Here is a 14,790-nt window from a genome sequence, read left to right as displayed (position 1 = left end):
TCGGAAACTAACAAATAAATAAGTTCACATGTGCACTGGGCTTTGAAAAGCATTTGGCCCAAAGTGGTGTGTGTGTGTGTGTATTTTCCTGTACTGTATCTCTGGAGTAATACATGAAGTTCAACCACAAGGGTAATTATACTTTTGCAACTAGAATAGTTTGTGCTGATATGCTAACTGGAAATTTTTGCCTTATACTTGTATTCTGTATGAAAGCTTTAAGAGCAGAGTAATCAGTCTATTTGGATATGAGAAATTGCCTTGTGCTGCCTGAATCTACTTATGCAAGGTATTTTCTCTCCTGTTGCTTACTAACCTTATCATCCATGTTTCTGATAAACTTGCAGGATAATTCAAATGTAGGATTCTAAGGCTGAAAAATTAAGCTGCATTTAATCCAAGTTAGCCCCAACCAATCAGCTTAAAAGATCTAAATTTCAAAGCCAGATACTGCTTTTTAATTTATATGAACACCACATGTGACTTTCACGCTGTCATATTTGGACTGGTATTGGCAATTTGAGTTAGGTAGCCAGCTCTGCCAAACATTTTACACTGCACCAATGCTCTTTGAAATAAAGTCTCATGTGTCTTCCTAAATGTACCAGGTAAAGGTACATACCACAGAAAGAGCCTGTGGACTAACGGTTGCCATATGGACCATCCCAGGAGATGGATACATCCAGGATAAGGCTGATTTAAAAGTGTAACTGGTGTACGAGAGTTTACTAGGAGATTAATTTTATTTACTTCGTACCTAACCTGCCTTTTCTCCCAATGGACACCAAAAGTGCCTTATATTGTTCTTCTCTCTCCAGTTGTTACAACTCTGAGTTAGGTTAGGCTAAGAGTGTATGACTGACCCAAGGTCACCCACTAAGCTTACATGGCATAGTGGTTATTTAAACCTGAGTCTTCCAGATCCTAATTCAAGACTCCAACCACACTGGCTCCAAACAGGTGAAATTTTCAGCTATATCTCTTGTATTATTAATGCTTTTGTTTTAAGGAGGGCACAGGGTTGGGCGCTCCGGTGCACCATGGGGGGGGGGAGAGGAGGCGTGGGCGTTAGCACCCCAGCACTCCACACCTGTGTGCATGCGCCCACTGGTGCGCTGACGCCCGTGCCTCCCCTCCCTCCTCCACGACGTGGTGGTGGGTTCGGCAGGAGCAAATGGCCGCTTCAGGCACTGAAGCACCCAACCCTAGGTCACTGCATTTCACAAATATTATGTCAGAACAGCAGCAAATGAGGTCTGGAATTCATGTGCAGCAGACAGTGCACAAACATGGCTTCCTCCTTGCACTCTTAATTTAATGGTACTGGTGCCTGATCTCCTCAGATCTCAGACGCTCAACAGAGTCAGTCCTGGTCAGTATTTGGATGGGAGACCACGAAAGAATACCAGAATCGCTCCAGTAGAGGCAGGAATTGGTAAAAACACCTCTGAGCATCTCTTGTCTTAAAAACCCTACTGGGTTGCTGTAAGTTGGCAGTGACTTGATGGCAAAAAAAAGCAAAGGTATGTATTTATGAGATGAATATCATTTTGACTCTTTACTTCATATACAATTGAAATACAGTTTTATTGGCTTGTATATGGTCCTATTTCACTGATTCCTTTGTACTCATGGAAAGTCAACCGGAATCTCATGCATGTATGTATTCTGCTTTTTATTGATGCACAGTGGTCTGAATCCGTACCTTGGTCTGATTATTTCCCTTCTTTTAAAATTTAGTCAAAAATCTGGTGGATCACTACAGCTTTTTAAAAAATGAGAGCCATAATGGCATTTTACACTTTCAAGTAGAGCTTTTCTCCTTTGAACTAGTGCAAACACTGCCAGTGCCAACCAATAGGCAGGGATCTTTGTGCACATTCTGTTTATCATATGAAAATAAACACACGAGACTGTCTGAATCTATCTTTAGGTGCTGTAGGTAATATTTAAGCAGTTGGGCCAAACATTGAGCAGACAGAAGAGCCTTTGTTAACCAATTCTCTGATTTTCAAAGACTGCTTTGAGTGGCTGCAAATCAGAGTACATGAAATGTGGAGTTGTTTTGGTCCAGCCTGAAAGCAATGAAAAGGCAAATATCAGTTATTTCATAGAATCATAGAGTTGGAAGGGGCCATACAGGCCATCTAGTCCAACCCCCTGCTCAACGCAGGATTAGCCCTAAGCATCCTAAAGCATCCAAGAAAAGTGTGTATCCAACCTTTGCTTGAAGACTTCCAGTGAGGGGGCGCTCACCACCTCCTTAGGCAGCCTATTCCACTGCTGAACTACCCTGACTGTGAAAAACTTTTTCCTGATATCTAGCCTATATCGTTGTACTTGAAGTTTAAACCCATTACTGCGTGTCCTCTCCTCTGCAGCCAGCAGAAACAGCATCCTGCCCTCCTCCAAGTGACAACCTTTCAAATACTTAAAGAGGGCTATCATGTCCCCTCTCAACCTCCTTTTCTCCAGGCTGAACATTCCCAAGTCCCTCAACCTATCTTCATAGGGCTTGGTCCCTTGGCCCCAGATCATCTTCGTCGCTCTCCTCTGTACCCTTTCAATTTTATCAATGTCCTTCTTGAAGTGAGGCCTCCAGAACTGCACACAGTACTCCAGGTGTGGTCTGACCAGCGCCGTATACAATGGGACTATGACATCTTGTGATTTTGATGTGATGCCTCTGTTGATACAGCCCAAAATGGCATTTGCCTTTTTTACCGCTGCATCACACTGCCTGCTCATGTTTAGTTTACAATCCACAAGTACCCCAAGGTCTCGTTCACACACAGTGCTACCTAGAAGCGTATCCCCCATCCAGTAGGCATGCTTTTCATTTTTCTGACCCAGATGCAGAACTTTACACTTATCTTTATTAAATTGCATCTTGTTCTCATTTGCCCATTTTTCCATTGTGTTCAGATCTCGTTGAACTCTGTCTCTATCTTCCGGAGTATTTGCCAGTCCTCCCAATTTGGTGTCATCTGCAAACTTGATGAGTAGTCCCTCCACCCCCTCATCTAGATCATTAATAAATATGTTAAAAAGTACCGGGCCGAGCACCGAACCCTGAGGTACCCCGCTACTCACCTCTCTCCAGTCTGACGAAACACCATTGACAACAACTCTTTGAGTGCGGTTCTCTAACCAATTCCCTATCCACCTAACGATCTGAAAATCCAGATTGCAGTCCTTCAACTTATCCATCAGAACATCATGGGGAACCTTGTCAAAAGCTTTACTAAAATCCAAGTAAATGACATCAACCAAATTTCCCCGATCCAGCAAACCTGTTACTTGGTCAAAAAAAGAAACCAGGTTGGTCTGGCAGGACCTGTTGGAAACAAATCCATGCTGACTTCCTTGGATCACCAAATTGTCCTCCAGATGTTTGCAGATCGCTCCCTTTAATATCTGCTCCATTATCTTCCCCACAACAGAGGTCAGACTCACTGGTCTGTAGTTGACTGGCTTGAGAAGCAGTTTCATCTTTTTTCTTTGAGAATTTCTTCCAGGACTATCTATCTATCTATCTATCTATCTATCTATCTATCTATCTATCTATCTATCTATCTATCTATCTATCTATCTATCTATCTATCTATCTATCTATCCATCTATCCATCTATCCATCTATCCATCTATCCATCTATCCATCTATCCATCTATCCATCCATCCATCCATCCTTCTATCCATCTATCTATCCATCTATCCATCCATCTATCCATCCATCTATCCATCCATCTATCCATCCATCTATCCATCCATCCAATCTACACTCACGTTCCTGAAGTGCTTCAGAAATGGCAATTGAGAGATATCATTCTTTTGTCTTTCACTACCCATACGAACCTGAAATTATGGGCTGTACCTTTGCAATTAGTGGTGTTCAAATTTTCTGTTCTAAGAGAACTCTTTTCACATTAATCCATGGTCAGGAAGCTGTTCCTCATGCTAGGAATTCTAGACCACATATTAAATTACTGCAAAGTAACTTGGATGTTGTACTACCTAAGCTTAGAGTATACCTGACCAATTGCTTGAGGCTGCCTGTTAGACAGTATGTCCAATAACATGGGTTCACATTTGACTGCTTATAGTGGGAGACTTCCAGATAATTGTGAACTTTGCCTGCTGAAGCTCATTGTTTGACAGGCAGAAACGGGGGCCAAATTGGGGAGGGGCACAAATGTTCTGGGGAGAAAATTAAAATAAACACATCAGAGGTAACCTTAGAACATTGGTCATTGTTTGAAGAGGATGGGGAAATCATGACTTAATTTTTTTAAATCACTAAATAGTTAAAGGAAGTGCAGTTTTTCACATTCTACAGGACACACAGTGGAAAAATGTACAACAGATAGAAAGAGAACTGCTCCCTGTTATATGAGAAAGATAAGATGCTGTTTTGAAGGAGGCAACCTACAAAGGGAACATTCCTGTTCTGCCTTGGCTTGGATACTTGGCTCCAAAGAAAAGGGCAAAGTATAATAGTTATGCAGATTTAGTAGCGATAAAGGTACGAGTGATGAAGTGAACAAGGAATCCAGTTATATGGCTGCCAGCTACCAACCCAGAAGTGGTCTTGCTTGAACACATCTGGTAACAAGAAGGAAAATGCCCAATAGAAATAGGGTTGCCAGAACCCACTGTGGAGGTAGCCTTACCCCCAGCTTCTGATCAGTTGGCCGGCAAGGGGACTTGCCAGGAGAGAGGGCCTAGGCTAGGCCTTATGGCTGGTGCTGCAGGCAGAGGTCTTCCTATTCTACATTACCCTTTAGCCGGAGATGCCAGGATTTTCCTGGGACCTCCTGCAAACAAAGCATCGTCTTACTATTTTGTATTGTTTGGTTGATAGGAAATTCCCAGAGTCAGAGATAGTGACGATTCACGGTGTTTTGGGGTAAGTTTAGCTAGCAGTATGCAGCAGAACGGTAATGACTGGGGAAGGCACTGGCAAACCACCCCTTATTGAGTCTGCCATGAAAACGCTGGAGGGCGTCACCCCAAGGGTCAGACATGACCCGGTGCTTGCACAGGGGATACCTTTACCTTTACCTTTATGCAGCAGAAAGAGTAGGAAGAAAACAAGCCTACACTGGTGGGCTTTAAAACAAAAGGGCAGCAAGCTCCTTAAAAGTGGTTTTGCTAATCAGAAACATCTTAAGCAAGCTTTCTTAGCCAGCTCCCATAATAAGCATATTTTTTTCTTTTTCTGGCCAGACACAAAACTGTGCTTGTTCCAGGTTCCTTGGTCCATACACTGCAATTAAACTGGTTCCACGGCTTCTTTAAATACTGCAGTACTCCACATTGCTAAGGAGATCTGTTTTGAATCACTCATTCATTAGCATTCATAGGCTGCAAATAACGAAGCCAAAACCTAAGTTAAAGAGAGGTCTTCTGTAACAGGACAGGTCCTGACAATACAAAATTATTATCGTGTGAAGCCAAGATAGGGAGTGCCATCAAAAGGCCATCCTGGACTCCTGGAGTGAACTGGAGAACGGAATGTGGTGATGGAGTAAAGTTTGTTTTTCTTTCTCTTACCACTGTATCTCCTGACCAACACCATACCTTTCATTATTCTGTTAGCGGTCATGGCTTAATTCCCTTGGAGGCTCAACCCACTAGTAATTTTAATTTCACAACATACTTTTTCTTATTATTTCTTTCTATTCTACAACAGGATCTTAATTTTCCCATCTGTTCTGCTATCCCTGGTTTTAACAATTTCATCCCACAATTGATTAGAATGTTTAGCAAGAGTGTAGGCCTGCTGATAGTACCATAATTTTGAGGAATATTTCAATATTGAGAGTTCAGTTTTTATCAATTTTTTCTTTATCTAGATAGAAAGGAGATCTGTCTGTTGAAGCCACAGAAGACTGATTGAGACACTTTACTATTTGTATAATAGAGGAAATATTTTTACCCAAGGAACATTGTAAAGACTGAAAATGTCTAGTCTCACATGTAGAAATCAGTCCAGTGAAAGGCCAAAAAATGTCTTTCATATTATCTGCGATTCATATTCATATTCTCTCATTATTGTATTTATATACTGTGCCTCCATATTTTCTACTGAACTGAATAATATATGCAGCAGTACTGAATACCAGAGTTGAACAGTATGTGAAGCACTTATTTGAAGCAAAGTAAACCAAGTTTCCATTTTCAATGCATCTTTCTAGCCCAGGCTTTCTGAATCAGAGTTTTGTGAAACCCTGGGGTGTCTTGACGGCCCCGGAACAGTTTGCTGAATGGTGGGAGTTAATTAATTTGTAATATATTTTTCTAATTTGTTAAACATTTATCAAGTGATATGACCATAGGGGGTCATGTCACTCCCCTTCCCATGGCTAATGATGGGCCTGGAAAGGGTGGGAAGGGGAGGAGCCCAGGGTGGGCCTGTCAAAGCTATGCTTCTCAACCATATTCTGCATGATCACACCACATCTCTGATTTCTCAAAGCCTGAAGAATGTTTCAGAGGTTTCTTAATGATAAAAGTTTTGAGAATAATAGAGTTGGAAGGGACCTCCTGGGTCATCTAGTCCAGCTCCCAGACCTATGCTGGATACTCACAACCCTATCGCTCATCCACTGTAACCTGCCAACTCCTTGAACCTTCACAGAATCAGCCTCTCTGTCAGATGGCAATCCAGCCTCTGTTTAAGAATATCCAAAGATGGAGAACCTACCACCTCCCGAGGATACCTGTTCCACTGAGAAACCGCTCTGTCAGGAACTTCTTCTGGATGTTCAGTTGGAATTTCTTTTGCATTAATTTCATCCCATTGGTTCTGGTCTGTCCCTCCGGGGCAAGAGAGAACAACTCTGCTCCATCCTCTATATGGCAGCCTTTTAAATACTTGAAGATGGTTATCAGATCCCCTCTCAGTCATCTCCCCTCTAGGCTAAACAGGCCAAGCTCCCCCAACCTTTCCTCATACATCTTGGTCTCCAAACCCCTCACCATCTTTGTGGCCCTCCTCTGGACACGCTGCAGTTTGTCTACATCCCTATTCAACTGTGGTGTCCAAAACTGAACATAGTACTCCAAATGAGGCTGAACCAGAGCAAAGTGGTACCATCACCTCCTGTGATCTGGACATGATACTCAATTTGATACAGCCCCAAATCCCATTTGCCTTTTTAGCCACCGAGTCACACTGCTGACTCATGTTCAATGTATGGTCTATTAAGATTCCAAGATCCTTTTAGCACATACTACTGCCAAGACAAGTCTCTCCAATCCTGAATTGGTGTATATGGTTATTCCTAACTAAATGCAGAACTTTACATTTGTCCCTATTGAATTTCATTTTATTTAGTTTAGCCCAGTTTTTGAGCCTACCAAAATCATCCTGTATTCTGATTTGGTCTTCTGTTGTGTTTGCTATCACTCCCAGTTTAGTGTTGTCTGCAAATTTAATAAGTACTCCCACTAATCCCTCATCCAAATCATTTATAAATATGTTGAACAATACAGGTCCCAGGACAGATCCCTGGGGCACTCCACCTGTCACTCTTCACCAAGAGGTTGCTGTACCATTTACAAGTATCCTTTGTCAACCAGTTATCGATCCACCTGACAGAATTAGTGTCCATACCATATTTTACCAGTTTGTCAACAAGAATATCATGTGGGACCTTATCAAAAGCTTTACTGAAATCCAGATAAACTATGTCCACAGCATTCCCTTGATCCGACATGGTAGTCACTTTCTCGAAAAAAGAGATAAGGTTGGTCTGACACGACTTGTTCTTGTGAAGCCCCTGCTGAGTCTTAGAAATCACAGCTCTCTGTTCCAGTTGCTCAAGGACTGACTGATGATTTGTTCCAAAATTTTGCCAGCTACAGATGTCAAGCTGACGGGTCGATAGTTACCTGGATTTAATAGAAGTATTGATAGGCACTATTTTTGCAGAGGCATTAGTAGATTACTACTACTCTCTGGGCCTATGCTGCTCGTATCCAGGAATTTTACACACTCCCTTACAGTTTCACTGGTGGCTATTTACACAGGTTGTCACTGGTATCTTTTTCAGGGAACACACAATATGTGAATTATCAAGCTGTTGTGCACTTTGGATCCCACATGGAGTTGCAACAAGAATGTTCAGATATAGTTCCTGAGCTTGGTTGATTCCTGAGATGGATGGCTCTGTGGACTTTGCAGAGGTCAGACTTGGAGATGAATGACAAAATCACCATTGATTTTTTTCATATAATTTGCATCACTGTGCTAGGATAGTAGGGTAAAAAAAAAAATAGGATCTCATTATATTTCTTTTATTCAGTCATAGAAGCACTTTAATGGACTACATTTGTTGTTTTGATAGTGTAGTGATTCAGACTGATTTGAACTGGTTCCAGAAGAGGTCTGGGTGCCAGATGAAAGCAACATTAGTGTTTGGCAGAGATTTGGCCTTGCTGAGTCTTTTTTGTCTACTTATTTCAGTTCCAGAGTAGTTTATCTGGTCCCAAAGTCTGTCTTTCCATTGTGGGGGGTGTCATTCCAGTCACAGAACCATAATTCAGCTCCAGAGCAGTGTATCTGGGCCTGAGAGCCACCATTCCACACTGGGGGCTGTCCCAGGGTCCATTAGTGTTGTCAGCCTCCATGTGGGGCTTGGAGAGCTCCCAAAATGACAACTGATTTCCGGATTACTGATATCTGTTCCCCTGAATAAAATGGCTGTCTGGAAGGATGTTTTCTATGTATTAATCTCACTAAGCTGCCTCCCAAAATCTTGCCTCTGACAGGCTCTTCCTCTAAATATCCAGAAACTTTTCAAAATCAACTCGGCAACGGTATTTATTTATTTATACACGGTGTCATTCCACTCTGCATGTTATCATTCAGGGTCAGGCAGTCCTGTCACTTATTTTAGGACCTCTATGTCTCCTTTTCGCCTCTTTAAACAAATATGGCTTCACGCTCCCTACCTCTTCTTTTGTCCATTGCCATATCTGAATCACGGGCCGGCGTCCGGGCAGTGAAAACCCAGAACCGGAGCATGTTTGGGCAGCTAAGCACACAATCATCTCGAACGTGGCTGGCCCTGAACGCCTGTTACGCACAAGGAAGGTTCAGGAGCAAAAGCGCGGGAACTGTCACGTCCGCTTGGGCAAACCCTATCGTGAACTGCGCCAAAACAGGCCACAGCTTATTTCGCTTGGTATGGCGCAGAAGAGCCAGACTTCGTTGGGGACAGACAGCAGCATCTCTGGGTGCCCTCCGAGTGCAAGCAAGTCGAATGGCTGGGGAGGAAGGGGGGGGGTGCTGAAGAAGAACTGCCGACGCGTTTCCTCGTTAGGGCCCTCCTGGCGACGAAGTTGGTGCCTGCCTGCCTGCCTGCCTGCCTGCCTGCCTCTCCTCCTCCTCCTCCTCCTCCTCCTCCCGACGCCAAACGCGCCGTTCCCCAACTGCGGCTGTTTCCCAGCCTCGACAGCAGCCGCAGCTCCAACTTCTCCCTCCTTCTATTTGTTTACAATCAGATGACATCACTCCTGCCCACGGCCCCCTCCGCCCCAGAGGCAACGTCACAATGGTGCGATCACCGGATTGGCAGCGGCGGGTTCTCAGTCCCTCGCCGACGCCAGCGTCGCCCGACCGTGCCTATAAAAGGCGGCACACGCAGCGCCTCTGCCTTCGTGCCTCGCAGACGGGAGATGGTCGAAGTGCTTGCCGACGACGTCGCCGCTGCTGCCCTCCTACGTCAGCGGGAGGCAGATGAGTGGGGGAGAGCGTTGCACTTCAGGCCTCTGAACGCGCCCGGCGCTTCCCCTGCCTGCCTGCCCCTTTCTCTCTGACCCCCGCCACTCGCTGCCTGTGGGTCCCGACCCCCCTCCTCCCACTCAACCACCGGAGCTGGCTGCCCCTCGCCCCCTCCGCCGCCTCCATGCATCCTGCCCTTTACACCCGGGCCAGCATGATACGCGAGATCGCCGCGGCCGTGGGCTTCATCGCCAAGTTCCTGCGCACCAAGGGGCTGATGAACGAGCGGCAGCTGCAAACGTTCAGCCAGAGCCTGCAGGAGCTGTTGGCAGGTGAGCGGCGGCTGGGGGAACGGCGACCCATTAGAGTGACCATCCCAGGCGGGGAGAAGAGGGGTTCGGGCCCCCTTCCTTCCGCCTGTGCCTCTCCCCGGACAGTGGCGTGTGGCGGGGGTGTTGTTTGGCTCTCCTGTTGGTTTAAGGCGCGTAAAGGAAGCCGGGGGACAAAACGTATTTGTACCAAGCACAGGGTCAAGAAGCAGCCCCCCCCCCTTAGTGGAGTGAACGAATTCAGCCCGGTTTTGCTTCTAGTATCAACTACGCTCGCTCTCATCCCCCCCTCCCTTTTGGTAAAAGAAAAAGAGCAGCTTCCCCCCCTCCCCCGACCCATTTTGAGGTCTCGCTGTGTGGGTGTCTTTCCTTTTCTGTATTTCTGTGCGAGATCACGTCATTCCGATTAGTTAATCTCCTTCCCTGCCTTCCACACACACATACACATTTCTGCCGGGAAAGGAAAGGGGAGGCTTGTTTTCCTGATTCCCAGGGTTCATCGTGGAGGTGGGCGTTTTTTGGTTTACTAGTTCTTTTTGTACTTCGTTAACGTGAAGCGAAAGAATAAAACCCGTGAATTGCCTGTAGTTACTCCAAAACTCAAGAGATCTAGTTTTCTATATCCTGCTCATCTCCATTCTCCACACAAGTGGCCATCATGTCTGCTGTTTTTTGCGTGGGATGTCAGCACAATGCCCTTGGAGACGACCCATTCGCCCCTTGGACTGTTGGGGGTTTGAGGGCGGTGTGAGAGGGCAAGAAGTGTTAGTTCTTCCCCCACTTGGCTTCTGAAAGAAGTCGATAAGGTGTCCTTTTTGGCTGAGTGAATGGTGACAAATGGCAGCATTCGTTCTTTTGTTGTAACCCAGCTATTATAGAGCTGGTGTATATGCTTCGTCCCAGAGTCACTCACTGCTTCCTTTTCTCTGCCACTCGCTTCACTTTACAGCTGAGAAGTACTCACCTCCCTTTCTTATTTCTGGAACAGCTTGTAGTAGTGTATCTGTGTGGATTCCTACTAGTACTTTTCTGCATCTCACAGTGGTCCCTTGTTTTCATGTCACTGTCTAAATGTAGCTTCTTTTCATTGTAGTAAACAAAAGAAATGCCACTAGTGCATGAGCAAAGCAATTGCAGTAATTCACTGGGCTCTGATGTGCTTGTCTGAGATGAGGATTAAAATGCAAACAACGTAATCACCACCAAACATCATACTATGGACTTCACTGCTACTATGCCATACTTTTTAAATTTTTAATATTAAAGGATGCCATTCACCCAATAATATTTGAAGTGTTTCAAGCATTCTACTGTTCTGGGAATATTTTCTTGTGGGTAGTACTGGAACACTTCAATGAAGTGTTTGACTCTACGGTAACAAGGCTCCTAATGAAGCACAGGAACAAATATCCTTTCCCCTAGAGTAAAAGTATCATAATGAATCCATACCATTTAAGCACAACATTGACTATGGACAGGAGTAAAACTTTTTAGATTGGTTTTAAAAATTATGTCACCTACTAGAATTCATATTGCTCTACATATGTAACTAATAACAAAGATGCAAAAAGGAGTAATTGGATTTGACAAATATATTCAAACTTCTACAGACCACATTTTTGAGAATATATCGCTAAAGCTTGAATTGTGTGGTGCTTCTTTTTGTTTAGTATCACAAATTTAGTAACATATTTAGCCAGGGAATGCAGGACATTTACTTTTCACGTTACAATTTCATACATGAATATTGTGTTTTCTCATGTGAGATTGTAGCTCCAGTGTCTCCCAATATGATACACATCTGGAAGCAGATTTCCTGCTTCTGGCTGTGTTTGCAAATGCAGTTGAGCTTGCATTACCCAATGCAGATGAGTCTGCAAGTGTGAGTCTGCGTCTGTGTAAAGTCTGAAACAGTTTTTGGGAGGCAATACATGACATTTCCCCCCTTGTATTGCTCCTAGTTTCTACCCAGTGAACCAATTATGTGCATTTTCTACTTCCCCTTAGGGGGTATCTTTCAGTACAAGTTCATTGACAAAGGACTTTACCCATAATTTCTCTAGAATCGGTACAATAATTGAAGCATCTGTGTTTCTGTCAAGCTTACCACTGTTTTCTGGGCCAGTAAATAATGAGCTTTTAGATAAAACTGAAGTTCCCTTATACCAAGTTAGACCATCAAAGCATATAGCTCAGTTAAGATTTCCGTGATTGCAATGGCTCTTCTGGATTTTAGGCAGAGAAAGGTCTTCCTTAACACTTGTTATCTGCTCTGCCTCTTTCCCAGAAGATGATAAGTATTGAACTGGGACCTCTGCATGCAAAGGATGTACTACATTACTGACCCATGTTTCTTCTTCCACAGCTACGTACGATTATTCCATCTAAGTTGACTTTTCATGTGTTTCTGAACTGGTTATGAAAAGCTAAGTGTTACCTCTTTGTTGCCTTGTTTTTGTTCTGTAGAACATTATAAACATCACTGGTTCCCTGAAAAGCCATGCAAAGGATCAGGCTACCGTTGTATCCGGATCAACCATAAAATGGATCCCTTGATTGGGCAGGCAGCACAGCGGATTGGAATCAGCAGTCAGGAACTGTTCCAACTTCTTCCAAGTGAACTCACTCTCTGGGTTGACCCTTATGAGGTATCCTATCGTATTGGCGAGGATGGCTCGATCTGTGTGCTGTATGAAGCCACACCAGCAGGAGCTAGTCAAAATAACACCAGCATGCAAATGGTAGACAGCAGAATAAGCTGCAAGGAAGAACTTCTCTTGGGCAGAACAAGTCCCTCCAAGAGCTACAATATGATGACTGTATCAGGTTAAGATATAGCCTGTGGACGGATCATCTTATAATGGATGGATAAATTTGTTTCTTTTACTTTGGGTGGGCTCCTCTGGGGATGGATTATGGAATTTAAACCATGTCACAGCTGTGAAGACCTGGCACAAGATAGAGTGGTAAACTTTATTTTATAGTGGCAGTGCCACAGTTTCGACAGTACCTTTCAGTGATTTAAATAGCCTGTGAGTAAAGATGATCGCTTTATTTCCTTAAGGTGTGAAGTTATCCCAGGAAGGCTGAAGTTTTCTCCCAGATGTAGTGCTTAATTAAAAAAAAAAAATTCTTTCAGCCCAAGTCTGTAGCTATAAAAATATCCTCTGCAGTAAATCTTGCTGAGTAAATTTGCACTATGACATTTTTTAAAAAGTTACCGTTTTTGGCAGCTCAGTAACACAACTTGTTATGAAACGTGGTAGTACTGGAAATTTTATCTTACAAGACTTTTACCTAGCACTTACCAATATGTATAAACTGTACATAAGTCACACTTAGTGAGCATGAACTGGGAAAAAAATGATCAGATCTCTATTGTGTTTTGGCCTTCAAGGTAGCAAGTCAGGGGGATCCACTGTATCAACAGGCTTGAGAGAGACCATATAAAGACACTGTCTGAACTGTGGTGTGTTTACCAGCCAGCCAGCCAGCCAGCTCTCTGTACATTTGCTAACTTGTAGTTTTCTAAGACTGAGTAAACCTCTTATTTTTAGAAAGTGGAGGTCTGGTTTGTAATTTCCTTGTACTTAATTGGGTAAAAGTCTTTTCCACAAACCACCATCTATTTTGTGAACTTTGTTAGTCATCTTTTTTTTTGGGTAAATTATGAACTGGTGTAAATTTGTACAGTTCATGTATATTGATTGTGGCAAAGTTGTACAGATTTCTATATTTTGGATGAGAAATTTTTCTTCTCTCTATAATAAATTGTTTCCTATCTTGGCATTTTAATTTAATCTCTTGTCGTGCTTGCATAGGATCAGTTAAACTATTTTTAGGTCCTAGTGGACTTAATGTATTGTAAAGGATAAGCATTGAAAGGGATAAGCATTGAGCACTGATGCAGGGGAAAGCTTGATGATGGATGGATGGATGATGTCTGGAGAGTCACCCTGATGTGCCATTTTTAAAATGGGCTGTACCGTGGAAATAACTGTAATTCTGAAAATAGGCAGAAATAACACCCAACAAATGGGAGCTGTGAATAAATCCAGAGACTAATGTTTACATGGCTTCTTGATGAACAAGGATTTAGCTAGCTTAAACGGGCTACTCTGAACTTCCATGCTGAATTTTAATTTTTTAAAAAGTCAAATCATTTATGATATAATGGATGAATGTTCTACTCAATCCGCGTTTACTAGGATATATATTTCAAAGACCTTAGCAGTTTTATCACTCAACAGAAAGACTGGTTGTGATTCACTTGCCAACTGCAAGACTCTTTTAGAATTCAGTAAAGATGGGAGTCTTCAAAAGGTGTGTGTTTCCTTCCCAAAATTTAAATAGATGTCCTGGTGCTAAACTAATGAGGCTAAAGGACAGGCCATCTTAAGCACATTTACCAGAAGATGCCCTGTTTGGTTCTCAGTTTATAGTTTGCATTCTGAAAGCATAGATATGTTCATGGCTGCTACTCCTCTAGTTCATGGTTTATTCAACATATGAAACTCCCACACATTAAGTGGCTCTTGACCTTGAATGTATTCCATTAATTTAAGGGAGGGTTGGCCTAGCATATTTTGACTAATAGGTAAACAATGCCTTCAGTGTTAATTGGCATACCTTAGACTGCTCAGTTAATTGTTGATTTCTTTTTTTAAGAGCACTCTAGCCCAAGATAAGTTACAATAAATACAACTTGTGTAATCATAGATAATTTTGGG

At 43.2% G+C, this 14,790-nt stretch overlaps 1 protein-coding gene across 1 annotated transcript; it reads left to right on the top strand.

Annotated features, from left to right (window-relative positions):
• The first annotated feature begins 9,650 nt into the window (after positions 1 to 9,650).
• BTG1 (BTG anti-proliferation factor 1) lies at positions 9,651 to 13,855 on the top strand. The gene is made up of 2 exons (XM_077339031.1): positions 9,651 to 10,063; positions 12,527 to 13,855. The coding sequence occupies exons 1-2, from the start codon at positions 9,916 to 9,918 to the stop codon at positions 12,889 to 12,891; spliced, it is 513 nt and encodes a 170-aa protein (XP_077195146.1). The 5' UTR covers positions 9,651 to 9,915; the 3' UTR covers positions 12,892 to 13,855.
• The last annotated feature ends 935 nt before the right edge of the window (positions 13,856 to 14,790 follow it).

This window comes from Paroedura picta, chromosome 5 (assembly GCF_049243985.1).
Source record: "Paroedura picta isolate Pp20150507F chromosome 5, Ppicta_v3.0, whole genome shotgun sequence".
NCBI lineage: Eukaryota > Metazoa > Chordata > Lepidosauria > Squamata > Gekkonidae > Paroedura > Paroedura picta.
This window is presented reverse-complemented; position numbering and strand designations above follow the sequence as displayed.

Excerpts from the sequence above, each read along its gene's own strand:
- BTG1 (XM_077339031.1), top strand. The coding sequence starts at position 9,916 with ATGCATCCTGCCCTTTACACCCGGGCCAGCATGATACGCGAGATCGCC. Across the intron at positions 10,064-12,526 it reads CCTGCAGGAGCTGTTGGCAG|AACATTATAAACATCACTGG; the intron begins GTGAGCGGCGGC and ends TTTGTTCTGTAG.